Raw genomic sequence first — 20,644 nt, forward strand, 5'->3', positions numbered from 1 at the left:
TGAAAATAAAACATTGGTAAAAATTGATTAAAACCCTAATTAACTAATTGATAAGTAGAGTAACTTAACCAGAGGGAGGAGATTACTGTATTTAGTTAGCATTTAATATTTATAGTAGAAATCTAGCACTAGGGACCATATAGTTAATTATAACAATTGGATGTCCACCAAAGCTACAAAGTATCATCACCTCATTCCATGACAATATGAAAGGCACAATTCAACATGGTGGCTCCTCATCAGAGCCCTTTCCTATCCTGAGTGGCGTGAAACAGGGCTGTGTTCTTGCACCCACACTTTTTGGGATTTTCTTCTCCCTGCTGCTTTCACATGCGTTCAAATCCTCTGAAGAAGGAATTTTCCTCCACACAAGATCAGGGGGCAGGTTGTTCAACCTTGCCCGTCTAAGAGCGAAGTCCAAAGTACGGAAAGTCCTCATCAGAGAACTCCTCTTTGCTGACAATGCTGCTTTAACATCTCACACTGAAGAGTGCCTGCAGAGTCTCATCGACAGGTTTGCGGCTGCCTGCAATGAATTTGGCCTAACCATCAGCCTCAAGAAAACGAACATCATGGGGCAGGACGTCAGAAATGCTCCATCCATCAATATTGGCGACCACGCTCTGGAAGTGGTTCAAGAGTTCACCTACCTAGGCTCAACTATCACCAGTAACCTGTCTCCAGATGCAGAAATCAACAAGCGCATGGGTAAGGCTTCCACTGCTATGTCCAGACTGGCCAAGAGAGTGTGGGAAAATGGCGCACTGACACGGAACACAAAAGTCAGAGTGTATCAGACCTGTGTCCTCAGTACCTTGCTCTATGGCAGCGAGGCCTGGACAACGTATGCCAGCCAAGGGCGACGTTTCAATTCATTCCATCTTCGCTGCCTCCGGAGAATACTTGGCATCAGGTGGCAGGACTATATCTCCAACACAGAAGTCCTTGAAGCGGCCAACACCCCCAGCTTATACACACTACTGAGTCAGCGGCGCTTGAGATGGCTTGGCCATGTGAGCCGCATGGAAGATGGCAGGATCCCCAAAGACACATTGTACAGCGAGCTCGCCATTGGTATCAGACCCACCGGCCATCCATGTCTCCGCTATAAAGACGTCTGCAAACGCGACATGAAATCGTGTGACATTGATCACAAGTCGTGGGAGTCAGTTGCCAGCGTTCGCCAGAGCTGGCGGGCAGCCATGAAGACAGGGCTAAATTGTGGCGAGTCGAAGAGACTTAGTAGTTGGCAGGAAAAAAGACAGAGGTGCAAGGGGAGAGCCAACTGTGCAACAGCCCCGACAAACACATTTCTCTGCAGCACCTGGAAGAGACTGTCACTCCAGAATTGGCCTTTATAGCCACTCCAGGCGCTGCTTCACAAACCACTGACCACCTCCAGGCGCGTATCCATTGTCTCTCGAGATAAGGAGGCCCAAAAGAAAGAGTAAGGATTTAATAAGTATTTATTTATTTTATATAAATTAACTAATTAGTGCTAGAAATGACAGTTAGAGGGTGAAGTGCTTCACCTGTGAGATGTGGGAAGTCCGTGACGCTTCCAGCGTTCCGGACGACTACATCTGCAGGAAGTGTAACCAGTTGCAGCTCCTCACAGACCGCATGGATCGGTTGGAGCGGCAACTGGATGCACTTAGGAGCATGCAAGTGCCAGAAAGTGTCATAGACAGGAGTTTTAGAGAAGTGGTTACACCCAAGGTGCAGGCAGATAGATGGGTGACCGCTAGAAGGGGCAGGCAGTCAGTGCAGGAATCCCCTGTGGCTATCCCCCTCTCTAACAAGTATACCGTTTTGGATACTGTTGCGGGGGATGGCCTATCAGGGGAAAACAGCAGCAGCCAGAGCAGTGGCACCACGGCTGGCACTGTTGTTCAGCAGGGAGGGACAAAACGCAGAAGAGCAATAGTTATAGGGGACTCTATAGTCAGGGGCACAGATAGGCGCTTCTGTGGACGTGAAAGAGACTCCAGGATGATATGTTGCCTCCCTGGTGCCAAGGTCAAGGATGTCTCTGAACGGACAGGGGGCATTCTGAAAGGGGAGGGTGAACAGCCAGAGGTTGTGGTACACATCGGTACCAACGATATAGGCAGGAAGAGTGATGAGGTCCTGCAGGGGGAGTTTAGGGAGTTAGGTAGAAAGCTAAAAAACAGGACCTCGAGGGTTGTAATCTTGGGATTACTCCCTGTGCTACGTGCCAGTGAGGCTAGAAATAGAAAGATAGTGCAGCTAAACACGTGGCTGAACAGCTGGTGTAGAAGGGAGGGTTTCAGATATCTGGACCATTGGGATCTCTTCAGGGACAGATGGGACCTGTACAAGAAGGATGGGTTGCATCTAAACTGGAGGGGCACAAATATCCTGGCTGCGAGGATTGCTAGCGTCACTCGGGAGGGTTTAAACTAGTGTGGCAGGGGGGTGGGAACCAGAGCAGTAGGACAGCAAGTGAAATAAATGAAGGGGAACTAGTAAATAAGGCCAGTAAGACTAAGAGGAAGAGCAGGCAGGGAGATGTTGTGGAGAACAGCGGGACTGGTGGTCTGAAGTGCATTTGTTTCAATGCAAGAAGTATAACAGGTAAGGCAGATGAACTTAGAGCTTGGATTAGTACTTGGAACTATGATGTTGTTGCTATTACAGAGACTTGGTTGAGGGAAGGACAGGATTGGCAGCTAAATGTTCCAGGATTTAGAAGCTTCAGGCGGGATAGAGGGGGATGTAAAAGGGGTGGGGGAGTTGCATTACTGGTTAAGGAGAATATCACAGCTGTACTGCGGGAGGACACCTCGGAGGGGTCATGCAGCGAGGCAATATGGGTGGAGCTCAGGAATAGGAAGGGTGCAGTCACGATGTTGGGAGTTTACTACAGGCCTCCCAACAGCCAGCGGGAGGTAGAGGAGCAGATATGTAGACAGATTTTGGAAAGATGTAAAGGTAACAGGGTTGCAGTGGTGGGTGATTTTAACTTCCCCTATATTGACTGGGACTCACTTAGTGCTAGGGGCTTGGATGGGACAGAATTTGTAAGGAGCATCCAGGAGGGCTTCTTGAAACAATACGTAGATAGTCCAACTAGGGATGGGGCTGTACTGGACCTGGTATTGGGGAATGAGCCCAGCCAGGTGGTCGAAGTTTCAGTCGGGTAGCATTTCGGGAACAGTGACCATAATTCCATAAGTTTTAAGGTACTTGTGGATAAGGATGAGTAGTCCTCGGGTGAAGGTGCTAAATTGGGGGAAGGCTAATTATAACAATATTAGGCAGGAGCTGAAGAATTTAGATTGGGGGCGGCTATTTGAGGGTAAATCAACATCTGACATGTGGGAGTCTTTCAAACGTCAGTTGATTAAAATCCAGGACCAGCATGTTCCTGTGAGGAAGAAGGGAACCTTGGATAACGAGGGATATTGTGAGCCTCGTCAAAAAGGAAAAGGAAGCATTCGTAATGGCTGGAAGGCTAGGAACAGACGAATCCCTTGAGGAATATAAAGACAGTAGGAAGGAACTTAAGCAAGGAGTCAGGAGGGCTAAAAGGGGTTATGAGAAGTCATTGGCAAACAGGATTAAGGAAAATCCCAAGGCTTTTTATTCATATATAAAGAGCAAGAGGGTAACCAGAGAAAGGGTTGGCCCACTCAAGGACAGAGAAGGGAATCTATGTTTGGAGCCAGAGGAAATGGGCGAGGTACTAAATGAGTACTTTGCATCAGTATTCACCAAGGAGAAGGACTTGGTGGATGATGAGCCTAGGGAAGGGAGTGTAGATAGTCTCAGTCATCTCATTATTAAAAAGGAGGAGGTGTTGGGTGTCTTGCAAAGCATTAAGGTAGATAAGTCCCCAGGGCCTGATGGGATCTACCCCAGAATACTGAGGGAGGCAAGGGAAGAAATTGCTGGGGCCTTGACAGAAATCTTTGCATCCTCATTGGCTACAGGTGAGGTCCCAGAGGACTGGAGAATAGCGAATGTTGTTCCTTTGTTTAAGAAGGGTAGCAAGGATAATCCAGGAAATTATAGGCCGGTGAGCCTTACGTCAGTGGTAGGGAAATTATTAGAGAGGATTCTTCGGGACAGGATTTACTCCCATTTGGAAACAAATGGACTTATTAGCGAGAGGCAGCATGGTTTTGTGAAGGGGAGGTCGTGTCTCACTAACTTGATTGAGTTTTTTGAGGAAGTGACAAAGATGATTGATGAAGGAAGGGCAGTGGATGTTATCTATATGGACTTCAGTAAAGCCTTTGACAAGGTCCCTCATGGCAGACTGATACAAAAGGTGAAGTCACATGGGATCAGAGGGGAGCTGGCAAGATGGATACAGAACTGGCTCAGTCATAGAAGACAGAGGATAGCAGTGGAAGGGTGCTTTTCTGAATGGAGGGATGTGACTCGTGGTGTTCCGCAGGGATCAGTGCTGGGACCTTCGCTGTTTGTAGTATATATAAATGATTTGGAGGAAAATGTAGCTGGTCTGATTAGTAAGTTTGCGGACGACACAAAGGTTGGTGCAGTTGCGGACATTGATGAGGATTGTCAGAGGATACAGCAGGATATAGATCGGTTGGAGACTTGGGCAGAGAAATGGCAGATGGAGTTTAATTCCGACAAATGTGAGGTAATGTATTTTGGAAGGTCTAATGCAGGTGGGAAGTATACAGTAAATGGCAGAACCCTTAGGAGTATTGACAGGCAGAGAGATCTGGGCGGACAGGTCTTCAGGTCACTGAAAGTGGCAACGCAGGTGGATAAGGTAGTCAAGAAGGCATACGGCATGCTTGCCTTCATCGGTTGGGGCATAGAGTATAAAAATAGGCAAGTCATGCTGCAGCTGTACAGAACTTTAGTTAGGCCACACTTAGAATATTGCGTGCAATTCTGGTCGCCACACTACCAGAAGGACGTGCAGGCTTTGGAGAGGGTACGGAAGAGGTTTACCAGGATGTTGCCTGGTCTGGAGGGCACTGGCTATGAGGAGAGGTTGGATAAACTCGGATTGTTTTCACTGGAACGACGGAGGTGGAGGGGTGACATGATTTCGAGGTTTACAAAGTTCTTAGCGGCATGGACAGAGTGGATAGTCAGAAGCTTTTTCCCAACGTGGAAGAGTCAGTTACTCGGGGCCATAGGTTTAAGGTGCGAGGGGCAAAGTTTAGAAGGGATGTGCGAGGCAAGTTCTTTACACAGAGGGTGGTGAGTGCCTGGAACTTTTTTGCTGGGGGAGGTGGTGGAAGCAGGTACCATAGAGACGTTTAAGAGGCATCTTGACAAATACATGAATAGGATGGGAATAGAGGGATACGGACCCCGGAAGTGCAGAAGGTTTTAGTTTAGGCAGGCATCAAGATCGGCGCAGGCTTGGAGGGCCGAATGGCCTGTTCCTATGCTGTACTGTTCTTTGTTCTTTTTTCTTTGTTTTTTGTCTCTTTTGAGGTGTTGTAGATTTCTGATGGTTAAGACTTCAGACTGGAGGTGGTGGTCACTGTCAATTCTCTGCAGCACCAAGTTGAAGTGTAGAATTGGAAGCTGGGCTTCTTCTTCTTGTTTAGGTGTATCTTTCCACAAAGTGACTCCTGACAACGTAGTGGCCCACCAACGTCATCAGAGCACTCCAAGCTGCGCACATGCGCAAACGGTCTCCTGCTCTCAGTGAGATGCTGCACTTGCACAGCCTACGTCTTGTCTGGACTAATTGGCACATGCATGGAAAAACGTCATCGCGTAACGCCAACATCATCGAGCGGCTGAACGGGGCACTTTGAGGCTGGAACTTGATCCTCGCTACTCGCTTCGCCTGCCCGCTTCCCCCCAACTCAGCTACTCTCTCCCGCCCACTGACCACTCTTCCCCCTCAGCCACTCACTCCAGACCTCGCCACTGCTCCCCCCCACTCCCCTTGGCCAATTGTTCCCCGCTCCTCACTTCCCGCATCCCCCCGCCACCCCGCTCTCTGGCCAGTCACTCGCCACTTCCCCCCCGTCAGCCGCTAGCTCTAGGGCGCACCACTTCCCTCTTCTCGGCCACTCGCTCCTGCGTCGTCCTGTCACCCCTTGCGGCCTGCCTTGCTTCTTCGTGAAACAAGGGCCGAGAGGAGGGAAGTGGCACGGCCTGGAGATAGTCTCTGGAGGGGGGCGGGCAGGGGGAAGCGTCCGGTGAGCAGGATGGCAGGCGTGGGCAGGAAGTGAGGAGCAGGGAACAATCGGCTGAGGGGTGGAGGGGGGAGCAGTGGCGAGGTCTGGAGAGAATGGCTGAGGGAGGGGGGAAATGGCAAAGCTGTAGCAAGTGCTAAAGGGAAGGCAGCGGGGAGCCAGAGGTGAGAAGACAGGTGCAGGTGGGACTGATAGAGAGAAGTGCAATGGCAGGAGGGAGCAGGGGACTGTTGGGGGTGGGATGGAGGCGGCAGTGGCAACCGTTGAGAGGATTTTTGTGTTGAAGTTGTTTTTCTGTGATAAATTGAACAGCGCCATCTTTAAACCTGGCAGCTGCCTGAATGTCGCAGACAGTGATGTTTCAATGGAAGAGGCTGCATTTGCGCATGTGCTAGTACTGCACCATCTAGTGGTTGCGTTGTCAGCAAACGCAGCCACCTTTCCACAGCCCCTGGCTAGACTGCCTTCTGTGATGCCACTGTAATCTCTCTCTCTCACCAGAGGGTTCGCTTTTAAGGTCACAATTCATCATATTAGTTTTTCTGTTATTTGATACATGTCCTTCTCCTCTGATGAGACCACACAATGGACCAGGATGTGGAATCCATGGTTATCTATTGATGTTTGGATGAGTATCATTCTGATAAGAAATGGCTACTTCACACCTTCTTTGTCTCAGAAGAAAACTATTCAACTCTGGAATGTCTCTTGATGGTTTCAAGATGGGTGTAGTCGACACCTCTTAGTCACGAATGTATCCCTTTATTTTTTTGAGATAGTCAAATAGTGTTTGAATGCCCAGGCCAGGTCATCTGACCTTTGGTGGCCATCTTGCAGCACATGGACCACTTTTCTTAAAGGGAAGTTAATTTCAAAGAGTCTACATTGAATAAAGTTTGTATCTTAAAAGTAGGAGTATTATATGTCCTTACTGGACATGAAAACTGCAACTGGAAAATTCTAAACAGCGAGATCACTGACTGCTGAAATAAAAAGAATGATTCTATCCAGTCTGTCGTCACGTTTTTCCAGATTGGTAATCACATTCTACCATAAAAAAAATTCCCTGTGATGCCATTATCATGACCCACTGAACCTGCTTGTGATGAAACCACAACCTCTGTATATGTACTCCCCTTGATTGCCATTCATTAAAATGAATGGGTGTAAAATTGTGGGCTGTGTGTGATCTGTGCTCCCAGTGTACAAGGGTCTGTGCTCTCAGAAAATTGACCCTTCATTTATTATTCACAAGCATTCAAACAAAGTATTTTCAAAACTCAAAGGACTGTTATTACCTCTGAATTAATTAATAGCTTCAGCCGTACAGCTGGAGCCTGCCCCCTCCAGCGCCATCCTCCACCAATGTCCCCCCCAACCTTTACAGACCAACAAGTTGCCACACCAAGACCCCACTCAGTCAATGGGACCATAGTAGCCTCACTAATGGCATTGGAGCCAACCCATAATATTCAAATGACACCATCCTCAGAACTTGGGACAGGATGAAGGCAAACTGCTGGGTGGAAGTCCCGTCCTTTCACACTTCTGGTGACACATCTCCAAGAGACCAGATTCTGGGTTTGTATTTTTGTTGTTCTTCAAGATTGAACCAGGCATTCTCAAGAACATAAAGCCTGGAAAATATTCGTGTTGGTAGTAGTGGAGGAAACCTTAATGTATTCCAATGACTTTTCTCTGCCCACTATTTTAATGGAAGTATTATCTTATTTAAAATGAATGGGCTATTGTCTCTGTTAAAATAGCAGGCAGAGGAATGACATGGAGATGTAATGTGAGATTGTCTGCTCTCCAAGTTGAAGTCGTTAGCTTCACTTGATCCATTTGTTTATATGTAAATTCCTAGAAATGATCAATAGTGTGGATAACGTGACACTAGGATTGCTTCTTTTTGAGTGCTGTGTGAGCCTGTGGTACCTCTTGCTTACCTAATTCTACAATGTGAAATCATTAGAGTAAACAATAGGCCCCCTGGCACACAGTACATGAGCATTGGGAATGCCCTAGGTCTGGGGCAAAACTGCACCATTCAATGACAATACTATTGTGGTCTTGTTGCAGGAGGTCCTGCGTTGAAGAAAAGCTCTTTGTAGAGGTGAGGGCCACCCTTCAATAAAGAGCGGCCCGAGCCTGAATAGGGGTGACAGAGTAAGTGAACGCTGTCTCACCTGAGGAAGAAATTCACAAGACTATGCAAGGCTGACAAGGAATATGTTCTAAAATGTGACTTAATTTTACAGAGTTGCCTTACAATGCATCTTAACTACACTAACTATCCAGCTATCGAAATGACTGCCAGGGTCATCTTGTTGCAGGGCATTGCGCAGCATTGCTGTCTCAGTGTGCATCGTGTTGACCAGACCTAATTACTCCAATGTCCTTCTAGCTGGCCTCCCAGCCTCCACCCACTGTAAATTCCAGCTCATCTAAAACTCTGCTGCCTGTACCCTATCCTCCACCAAGTCCCGCTCACCTATCACCCTGTCTTCACTCACCTACATTGGCTCCCAGTCCCCAACACTGACCTGCAATTTTAAGTTGTTTCTGTCAACATGTTGCCACTTTACATTCCAGTTATGTCTCGTGGTTCTGAGGGTACATTATTGGACAGCAATATAAAATTCATATGAATGAGAAAAAACATTTGTCAAATCAAAGCTGCTTTTTAAAAATCTATATTCTAGCCCAAACAGATGTGTGATTTCATTTTTCCCATTGCATTCCTCTATTCTTCCATCTCCTCCCTAACCTGGAACTTTTTGATTTCCTTTTTCAACAATATTTCCCCCCTTCAATTTCTTTCCTTTTTCTCCCAAAGGCACTCCCTTGTACCGGTGTACGCACCTGTGAGTCTAGACCACTGGCAGGCAATGATACTGAGGGGCGGCATCACAACCAAGTGTGAATCTATTCTCACCTGACATCCACGTTTCAGCAGTGGCCACTGTTTCGCAATCAGCAGCAGGGAGGCAGGCTGAGTTTCCTCGTCCCCTTCCTATCCAAGACCATTAAGGCTAACTGCGACACCTCTACTGCTGAATCGGCTGACACTTAATATTGGGGCCAAATTTAATCTAACTCGTCAGTTGGGAAACAGATGGGAACAGGTGTAATGTTGATTTTATGCTCCAATAAATATTACTCCACATTGAAGTTAAAAGAGAGTAATATTAGGCAGAGTGTAAAGGTAGCGTTCCATCCGATCCCATGGGTTTCCCACCACGCAAGTTAGGTTTAAACGATCTCCATTAATAAACCAACAGGATCAAGCCTGGGAAATTCCCAGGCTACATAGCACAACTGCACACTAGACTTAGCGACTGAGCCTTTAAAGGCACATCATTTGCATCTTTAAAAAAAAATCCATAGATTCTGCAACAACATATTCCTGATGTGTACAACTCCACGTAACAAGAAATCGAACTTTCATTCATGGTCAGCTTTCTCAAGCTTATAATTATGGTCCCTAGTTCTTTGCTCCTGGTTCCACACAAAGAATTCCTTAGCTTTCAGCACAACAAATCCCTTCATACTTTAAAAAACATTGCATCATATCCTTCAGTATGGTACGACAGTTCAAAGCTGCCAATTTGTAGGTTTTTTTGTCATTTAATTTAGTAGCTCCATACAACCAAATATGGAGAGCTTACTGCATGATACACTGTTGTAGGTCATTTTTATCAATACTGGGAAAAATTAACCACCAGTTACTCCCAAAGCAAGCAAACTGTAAAACTCCAAAAATCAGTTAGGAAATATACACATCAACAGGTTTAGATGCATGCTCCACAGTTTGTAGAAGTTTTCTCCTGGCATTGGTTGAGTGTTGTTTTGTTGTTTTGTTTTCTTAACACAAAGACCTAACAGACTCCAAGCAACAGTAGCTAAGCTGCAGATTTTCACATCACCTGACTGACTACTTACACCAGATTAGTGGATGGCAAATACAAAGGTTTGGCTCACAGGAGAAAAAAGTGACTTTTTGATGGTTTAATGCTCAAGATCTGATGAAATTGCTCAAATATTTATTGTGCAGGCCAAACTGAACACGTTTGCCAAAGTTTTTGATGTCATTATTGTGTCGGAATAAAGCAACTAACCTTGTTGCTATGGTGTGTGGCAGTTAACGATTCATTCAGGGATTAGGACTCATTTTACAAGTTGAAATCTTGCTGCGCTGCCCTAGCCTCTGTGGACTCTATTTTAAGGCTAAGTTACATCAGCCTTAATGATGATTGACCTTCAGCCATGGAAAGGAGTGTATATTTAATGAAGTGAAGTGACTTTTATTGTTTCGAGATTTGAAAATTACCAGAAAAAGGTTTCTGCTGACAATCAACTTATTTCTTAATCAGTACGCATGTCAATGTGACACGATGCCCATAAATGGTACCGGTATTTTTACAAATCCATATGCAATTGAGGTTCTACAAAGCAAGAAAAAGGAACTGGTAGCAGGAATTATCAACACTGATCGTCTTCTGGACTGGTTGGTTGAGAATCGTATAATTTCACCAGATAAGAGAATCGCTGTGTCGAACTACAAGACACGGGAGGAAAAGAACTCGAGAGTTCTGGATATCTTGGTATCTTGTGGTGAGAGAGCCTGCAGACTGTTCTTTTATCCTTGCCTCAAGCATGTGGAACCAGCTCTGTACAATTACATCAGGAGTTATGTTAGTAATGTGTCCAGCACCTTTGGGGATGCCAGGAGACAGCTAGTGGGATACCTTTTAGAAAGAGATAAGGATGAAATCCCCAGGAATAACCCCAAAACGGCAGAGGAATTCAAAAAGAAGCCACATCAGATGCCAAAAACAGCTAGTAGACCTCAACCTGTCCAGGTTGAACTTATTGAACTGTACCATGCTGCAGCATTGGGCGATCTTTCGAGTCTTGATAGAGCTTTGGGAGACAACAACATAAATGGCACAAATGCTTCTAATGAAACCCTGTTGCACATTGCTGCTGCCCATGGGCATGTTACAATTATTGAATATTTATTAAATAAAGGAGCAAAGATAGAAGTGAGGGATAACAAAGGTCAATCACCTCTCCATCGGGCTGCAGAGGAAGGGCACACAGGTGCAGCCAAAATGCTTCTCCAAGCTGGAGCACATATCTATGCTTTGGATACAGAATCCCGAAGTCCATTGCACTTAGCTGCCCAGAACAATAATTTCTCCATCATGAAGCTGATGTTGAAAGAAGAAGCCAGAAATGATAAAAGGAAGAAATCTTTTTTGCACATGGCTGCACTCAGAGATGAAAGTAAACTAGCACAAATCATTCTCCAATATGGAGCTCGGGTTGACTCTAAGGATGAGAAGAACAGAACCCCATTGTTTCATGCTACTTCCCACGGACATCTCAATACTGTGAAGGTACTGCTGGAAACTGGAGCCAAGGTCGATGTTGATCTAATTCATACAGCATTTAATAGTAATAATCAATTCCTGATTAGGCTGATCTTGGAGCATGGCAGTAAAATTAGCTCTTCTGTCCTGGTCAGTGCACTCTTTAAAGCAGTTCAGAAAAATCTAGACAGAACTGTGGGCATTATAATTGAACAGGGCATTGACGCCAACACCAGAAATGAAATGCAATACACCCCTTTACTGTTAGCAGCAGAACTTGGCCATGCCGAAACTGTCGAAATCCTTATAAATAAAGGCGCACGTTTAGATGAAAGGACACCTAATATGAACAGTGCATTACACCTCACGGTCCAGACTGGTTCTGTTTCTGTTGCAAAACTGCTGATTGACCAGGGGATGGATGCAAACATTATTGGCTCTGGTGACCAAACACCCTTGCACGTTGCATCCTTTCATAACCAACCACCAATGATAGAGACTTTGATAGGAGGAGGTTCAAAGGTCAATGCAGTCACTAAGGAAGCAGTTACACCCTTACATATCGCTTCACAAAAGGGTAACAAAGATACAGCAGAATGTCTCATCCAGAACAAAGCGGATGTGAATGCCAAAGACAGATACATGAGAACACCCTTGCACATGGCTGCTGTAGTTGGAGATGCCTCCATTGCAGAGCTACTTCTGTCAAACCAGGCTGATCCTAATGCAGTAAATAAAGAGAAGAAGACCCCACTCCATTTGGCTGCTAATGAGGGTCATTTGGATTTTGTATCTTTGATGTTAACCAGAAGGGCCAAGTTTGCCGTAAAAGATATGGATGGGAATACTCCAATGCACTATGCAGCCAGCAATAGCCATAGCATTGTTGTCAAAGCTCTTTTATTGGCTGGAAAAAATAAAAACATAGATGATAAGAATGTTTGGCGGAAAACACCATTACATCTAGCAGCAGAGCATAGTCATGAGGGCCTGGTAGAGTTGCTGTTGATCAGTGGAGCTGCCATTAATGCTTTAGACAATACCAAAGACACACCTCTTCATTGTGCTTGCAAATCGGGCAACTTTAACACTGCCCAAAAACTAATCAACTGGTCTCAAGGTGAAAAACCCAAGTTTCACTCAACAAATAGCTTAAAAAAGACCCCTCTTCAAGTTGCAGAAACTGGAGATACAGATAGCCACCATCAAATAGCAGCATTATTGAAAAAAAAAATGATGTTAACGAGATAAGAAAAAACTCAACTTCCCTGATGGCTTGCTTAATTGGTCAATGCACTACCTAGTGTGGACTGAGACTAATGGACCAGTACCGTCCCAGTATCAACTCTGTGTTGTGCTGAGTTAACCAACCTCAGCCAAGTTGAATTAAGATGCTTCATAACCCGAGACCTCGCGGTGGGAGGGAGGTGTGTGGGATGGGTCGGGCGATGGAGGGAATTCGTTAGCATTCCTGCTTCTAATTGCTATCCAGTGACACTTTTTCAAAAATGCATGGTGTGAACTTTGGGTGAGAACAAGATCAGGCTTGGGTGTGCTGTTGTCCTCCATTTCAAATTCAAATAGTGAACCAACTCTTACCATCAAGACTCACAGATGAAAAATGTCACTTAGATGAGGTACCACACGGCTGCTGACATGTTTGGAACATAGCATGACAGTGTTTTTAGAGGAAGAGGGGAGAAAATGAAAAAAAAAAGCTCATTCTGAAGCTGCGCTATTCATTGTGGCTCAAAAGTACAAAACACAGAAAAAAAACACATGGGGCTGGATTTTACTTTGGGTGGATGGGAGCTGGCCACCACCATAAAAGTCAGTGGTGAGCCTGCTTCCACCTAGCCTGGAAATCCATCCTGCATTTTACAGGTCCCCATGCTTTAATTTCTCCGAAGGCAGGACTTCCACCTGTTTGAGGGAGGAAATCCCACCTCATTGAGCTGCCGGCCAATCATCGAGCCGGCAGCTGTCAGTCCCAGCAGGGCCACCGGGAGCAGTGGCCACTGCTGGGACTACGGCCCAGCCGAGGACATGGAGCCAGGAGTGCAGGTAAGTTTGGTTTGCCTTGCCGGGGGCAATCGGTTGGGCCCCAATGAGGCACGGGTGGTCATTTGGGGGGAAGGGGGCATCGTGGGTCCTGGGGGTGGTTGGGGAAGCGGGGGGCAGCCCTCAATTGGGCACCCTGTGCCCGTTTGTCAGCGCCCACCCCGGGTCACTGAGAGGCTGCCAGCTCTCACTGGTCAACCTTTCCTGGCTCCAGGACGCCCGCTTGCCATGAGTAAAATCCCCGTGGAGGCAGGCAAAGGCCATTAAGTGGCCGTTAATTGGCAACTTAAGGGCCTTGATTGGCCTGGGGCAGGTGGCCATTTTCCACCCCCACCCCGCCCTACGTAAAGTGGGGCGGAGGCGGGAGCAGGTTGGGAAGGCCTCCCAGAGCCTCCCGCTCCATTTGACGCCACCACCCCACCACCATCCGGCTTGCTGGGGTGGCGTAAAATTCCGGCCATGCTTACAACAAGTAAACAGCAAAATTATTAATTGCAAAAGTACATGGAAGTATCTCTAAAAGAGAACTCTGTATTGTAGAATGATGGCACATGTTTAATCTAGCCACCCCTACCTCCATATGGGATGCAGTGATGCATTATTTCTGAGACTGGATCACAGTTTCGTTTGATTAGAATTCATTTCTGCAGTTTCCCTTTTACTTTTACTCTCCTGTTTACTGTTTCATGGCAAGAATCCATGTTTCATCTTAAAATTTCTATTTTTTGTTTACTTTTTGTGCTACAGAAATGTTAAAATATATACAAGACAGTAATACAGCAATGCAATACCAATGAGCATGAATACAAAAGTGAAATACTGTGGATGCTAGAAATGTGAAATAAAAACAGAAAATGCTGGAAATACTCAGCAGGCAGGTTGCTGTGTTCTGGTGAAGTGCCATTGACCTGAAATGTTAACTCTTTCTCTCCCCACAAATGCTGCCAGCCCTTCCAGGTTTTTCTGTTCAGTGAACATGCATCAAGTTTGGACAATTATTGTGAAAATGACACTATTTCACAAAGGTTCCACTAACTGCTTTGTGCTTCTCAAACTAATCAATAGGATTAGCCGTCAGAATAGATGACAAACTTCTCAACGTTATCATTAGGTTTTTTTTTAACTTTCTTATGTATAATATTGGGTGCTCAATCAAGTCATTTACAAATCAGGTGAAACAAACATTTTGAGCAATTTTTTCCCCCTTTAGTTCAGTGTCAGCAACAATAGTATTGAACTGGTTGATACATGTTAAGAATAGTTAATGTACAGTCGTTTTGCTATTCAGCTCTATTGATTAACAAGTATAATTTCCATTCTGAAATACATTTTTTTTTTGCACTTGTAATGAATGTATTGTGGCTTTTATTTTAACTCTGCTACAATGATATTTGTATTTTGTTACTTTTTGTGAATCATAATCATGGAACTATAGTCACTATCTGGGCAGTGTTTACAGTTTTTATGCTTTTCTTTAAGAAAAAAACACAAAAAATATATTTTAATTGAAGAATTTTAGCAAATTTATAAAAGTGTACAAATGACATGGTAAATACTACTGACAGACATGTAAAATTTAGAATATTTCTGACTAACATGTATTGTTTATGTGTGTACAAATATGTCTTGCTGATTCTTTTTAGTGAATATTAATTTTATGTTGTAGTTTTAATGGGAATAAAATGGAGCAATTTTGCTTCACATTTACCCAAAAACCATACAGAGTAATGTCATTATTTTGAAGTGCAAGGGTAGCAAGGAGAGTGTTGGGGTTTGCTCTATCTCATCTGTTAAACCCACTGAGGTTCACCTTTAGAACTTAACAGCACTAAACCTATCCTCACAGAAGCACATCAGTTTTAAGGTACACAACTAAAGATCTTTTGAAACATTGGTAAGAACACATTAAAGTATGGAATGAGAGAAAAAACCTTTCTGCCAAATCAAGCCTACTTATTGCAATAGACCAAATACAATTTATTTAAATTCCTGAGTGAACTGTAAATTCCAAGAAGACAGTAAAAACATTTCCTAACACCTGAAAGATACTAAACAAAAACTCTGGGCATCAATCTAACATCACAGTCTCCAGTTTTATTCCGAATGTGGTATTTACAGGGTCCGAACAGAAAACTGGCTGTTCATCAAAAGGTCTTCTGTAATCCTGACTCTACCTTTCCAATTTACATTACAGTGCTTACGCTGAAGATGTTGGTGCAAATGCTTCTAAATGGGTTAAGTGACAAACTGAAAACTGTTTCCTCCCTGTTTCAAAGTGGACTCTTGATCATTGCCAATCCCTTGCATCATCAACAATAACTGCATGTGATAATGTACTGTAATGCATAATTTATAAGTAATTTATAAGAAACTGGATTGCTACCTTTTGTGACCCTATTCCAAGTAATTTTGGACAGTGTATTTTGTGTTTTCTAATGGAGCTTTATTGGTTAATGGGTTGTGTAGTATGGTAGCGGTGGTGCAGTACCATGGCTTGGTTAACCTATAATGAAACCATTGTCCAAAAAGTACAATGTTTATGGGCATCTATACAGAATTATATATTTCTGGTGAAATAGGCATAGGTTGTGACAATAAGTTTTATTAAATTTGAATGTAATTCTTACTGAGACACGCAAAAACAACTGGAAAAATCAAGACAATTTACGATAAAACCAAATAATCGGGTAAATGAAATCAATAAATAGAAAATACCAGGATTGTAGCGCACATTTAAGTCAAATCTGTGGCGATAACATCTACAGGTCTAATTACATAATTTAGTATAGGTCAGTATATCATAATATAGTCTTATTTATTTAGAGATACAGCACTGAAACAGGCCCTTCGGCCCACTGAGTCTATGCCGACCATCAACCACCCATTTATACTAATCCTACATTAATCCCATATTCCTAACACATCCCCTCCTTCCCCCTACCTATACTAGGGACAACTTATAATGGCCAATTTACCTATCAACCTGCAAGTCTTTGACTGCAGGAGGAAACCAGAGCACCCGGCAAAAACCCACATGGTCACAGGGAGAACTTGCAAACTCCGCACAGGCAGTGCCCAGAATTAAGCCCGGGTTGCTGGAGCTGTAAGGCTGCGGTGCTAAGCACTGCGCCACTGTGCCGCACTGTGTCTGTGAAACACTTGCAATGCAGCTCAGCAGAAGAGCCACTGAAACCTCAGAAAACAGTATCTACACCATTTATTGGGGATTTACATGACTTCTCTGCTGAAGTTACAATGGACAATTCAGAAAATTCCCATGAAAATTCAGCCCCCGTATATTTTGACAAATAAAAAGACAAGGCAATCTGATTTAAATGATGGCTCAGAAAGACATAAGTCTAATATGGTTAATAAAGTATTGCGAAACAACCTGTTCCTACTAATCCCATCAGTATCGGTACCAAAATGGGTATTGCCCCATATGTTGCAAATATGTTGATTTTGCTCCTGTTTACTACATGCCTGTGAAAGCTTGCAAATACATATCATAATTTATTATTTGCATGATTCAGTAGATAACTGCAGAGATATTTGGAAAAAATGAAATAAAAAGCGTGAATTTAACCTTTAAAAATGTTTTATTGTTCTTTGACTACAACCTGTATATATTTGTTATTTTCATTTTCTTTTTTTTTCTTTTGGGCCTCCTTATCTCGAGAGACAATGGATACGCGCCTGGAGGTGGTCAGTGGTTTGTGAAGCAGCGCTGGAGTGGCTATAAAGGCCAATTCTAGAGTGACAGGCTCTTCCACAGGTGCTGCAGAGAAATTTGTTTGTCGGGGCTGTTGCACAGTTGGCTCTCCCCTTGCGCCTCTGTCTTTTTTCCTGCCAACTACTAAGTCTCTTCGACTTGCCACAATTTAGCCCTGTCTTTATGGCTGCCCACCAGCTCTGGCGAACGCTGGCAACTGACTCCCACGGCTTGTGATCAATGTCACACGATTTCATGTCGAGTTTGCAGACGTCTTTAAAGTGGAGACGTGGACGGCCGGTGGGTCTGATACCAGTGGCGAGCTTTTGTGTCTTTGGGGATCTTGCCAACTTCCTTGCGGCTCACATGGCCAAGCCATCTCAAGCGCCGCTGACTCAGTAGTGTGTACAAGCTGGGGGTGTTGGCCGCCTCGAGGACTTCTGTGTTGGAGTTACGGTCCTGCCACCTGATGCCAAGTAATCTCCGGAGGCAGCGAAGATGGAATGAATTGAGACGTCGCGCTTGGCTGGCATACGTTGTCCAGGCCTCGCTGCCATACAGCAAGGTACTGAGGACACAGGCCTGATACACTCAGACTTTTGTGTTCCGTGTCAGTGCGCCATTTTCCCACACCCTCTTGGCCAGTCTGGACATAGCAGTGGAAGCCTTACCCATGCGCTTGTTGATTTCTGCATCTAGAGACAGGTTACTGGTGATAGTTGAGCCTAGGTAGGTGAACTCTTGAACCACTTCCAGAGCGTGGTCGCCAGTATTGATGGATGGAGCATTTCTGACGTCCTGCCCCATGATGTTCGTTTTCTTGAGGCTGATGGTTAGGCCAAATTCATTGCAGGCAGCCGCAAACCTGTCGATGAGACTCTGCAGGCACTCTTCAGTGTGAGATGTTAAAGCAGCATCGTCAGCAAAGAGGAGTTCCCTGATGAGGACTTTCCGTACTTTGGACTTCGCTCTTAGACGGGCAAGGTTGAACAACCTGCCCCCTGATCTTGTTTGGAGGACTTGTCACGTGAGACTCTTGAGGACTTGAACGCATGTGAAAGCAGCAGGGAGAAGAAAATCCCAAAAAGTGTGGGTGCGAGAACACAGCCCTGTTTCACGCCACTCAGGATAGGAAAGGGCTCTGATGAGGAGCCACCATGTTGAATTGTGCCTTTCATATTGTCATGGAATGAGGTGATGATACTTAGTAGCTTTGGTGGACATCCGATCTTTTCTAGTAGTCTGAAGAGACCACGTCTGCTGACGAGGTCAAAGGCTTTGGTGAGATCAATGAAAGCAATGTAGAGGGGCATCTGTTGTTCACGGCATTTCTCCTGATCTGACGAAGGGAGAACAGCATGTCAACGGTCGATCTCTCTGCACGAAAGCTACACTGTCCCTCAGGGTAGACGCGCTCGGCCAGCTTCTGGAGTCTGTTCAGCGCGACTCGAGCATGAATTTATGAGTATGAATTTATGTGGGTTTTCACCTTCTCGTCCATCGTAACTTTGGTGGGGGTGCTATAGAAATCCCTAGTGACCCCGTAGTCCAGATCAATGCAGCCTGAAGATGCCAGAAAAAGTCTCAAAGGGCATTTATTATTTTGAGGGAAGTAGCAATGACTGCTTCCATAGATGCCCTGAAGAACACCTTAGTTCTGGGCTTTCAGTACTTAATTCAAAATATACTGCCTGATCTTATGCAAATAAGCACAAAACTAATGAGTTATACGGAAAAGGTGCAAAAGCCGTTGCTTCTCAAGGCAGTGACAATATGCTGTCATTAATGCAACCCTCTCCAATGTCAGGATGGAGGGAGCTTGTAGTCTGGTCCCAGTAGGCATTGGACACACAAGTGACACGGCACCAGAGCAAATCCATTAATGGAATAAAAGCAAAAATACTGTGGATGCTGGAAATCTGAAATAAAAACAGAAACTGCTGGAAATACTCAGCAGGTCAGGCAACATCTGTGGAGAGAGAAACAGAGTTAACCTGAAACGTTAACTCTGTTTCTCTCTGCAGATGCTGCCAGACCTGCTGAGATTTTCCAGCCCTTTTTGTTATGTCCATTAATGGTGTTGGCATTGATAAGGCAAGTACCACTTCATTCATTGAAGGCTTCATCGGTACACTCCCAGTCACAAACCTCACAACCTGACACTGAGGTAGGTTAGTATCACGGGTGGAAAGAGTTTTAGGCACAAAGGGCAGTCACAGTGATATCAAGCAGCAGTAGTAATAGGGCATAATGAAGAGACAAAATGGTGGCACACATGTACATTATTTGCAATTCAATATGTTTGTGTATTTTTTCTAGGGAATTTTCCTGTTATCCCTTTTATATGATAGTAAATGTTTGTAACTATCCTCTCCCAGAGAGAATATTAGAAGTAGTACAGTTTAGATGAAAGGTTGTCTATGAATATGGCAAGGGATCGTGAAGGACTTCATTTTGAATGGGGCAGCCCTTTTTATTGGAAGAAGTTGGTGGTATTCTCTTGCCTAATGGCCTGTGCTGTTGGCAGCAGAATATCTGGGCCAGCCTCCGGTCTCTACTACCTTTGCCGTAAACAGGGGATTGGTCTCCAAATCCTTCCTCTTCACCTTCTATGATTGGAAGGCCCAACTTGGAGGGACAGTATGAATCATCATTTAGAAACGTACAGATTAATCAAGAACAGCCAGCATGGATTTGCCAAAGGAAGATCATATCTGACTATCCTGATCAATTTTTTTGAGGAGATAACAAGGAGGGTTGCTGAGGGTGGTGCATATGTAGCCTACATGGATTTTAGCAAGGCTTTTGACACAGTCCCACATAGCAGTCTGATCAAAAAAGTAACAGTCCATTGGATCCAAGAGAAAGTGGCAAGTTGAATCCAAAATTGGCTCAGTGGCAGGAAGCAAAGGGTAATGGTCAATGGATGTTTTTGTAACTGTTTTCAGTGGGATTTCACAGGGCTCGGTACTAGGTCCCTTGCTATTCATGGGATGTATCAATGATTTGGACTTAAATGTGGGGAGCATGGTTAACAAGTTTTCAGATGATACAAAAATTGGCCATGTAGTTAATAGTGAGGAAGAAAGCTGCTGGTAATGTAATGGAGCAGCTGGAAATTTAAAGCTCAGAGACCTCCCAAGATAAAAATAGCAGCATCCGGGAAATGTATGCCCATTCCGGGAGAACCATGCCCCATTCTGGGAGAGCTTTACCCATTCCGGGAGAACCATGCCCCATTCTGGGAGAGCCTTACCCATTCCGGGAGAACCATGCCCCATTCTGGGAGAGCCTTACCCATTCCGGGAGAACCATGCCCCATTCTG

General features: G+C 44.8%; 1 protein-coding gene across 1 annotated transcript; it reads left to right on the forward strand.

Moving 5' to 3' along the window:
* Positions 1 to 10,129: 10,129 nt before the first annotated feature.
* caiap (CARD- and ANK-containing Inflammasome Adaptor Protein) lies at positions 10,130 to 12,875 on the forward strand. The gene has a single exon (XM_068036426.1). It carries the CDS (start codon positions 10,565 to 10,567, stop codon positions 12,794 to 12,796), a length of 2,232 nt encoding a protein of 743 aa, XP_067892527.1. The 5' UTR covers positions 10,130 to 10,564; the 3' UTR covers positions 12,797 to 12,875.
* The last annotated feature ends 7,769 nt before the right edge of the window (positions 12,876 to 20,644 follow it).

The sequence above is a fragment of the Heterodontus francisci genome, chromosome 8 (genome assembly GCF_036365525.1).
Source record: "Heterodontus francisci isolate sHetFra1 chromosome 8, sHetFra1.hap1, whole genome shotgun sequence".
In the NCBI taxonomy this organism is placed as follows: Eukaryota; Metazoa; Chordata; class Chondrichthyes; order Heterodontiformes; family Heterodontidae; genus Heterodontus; species Heterodontus francisci.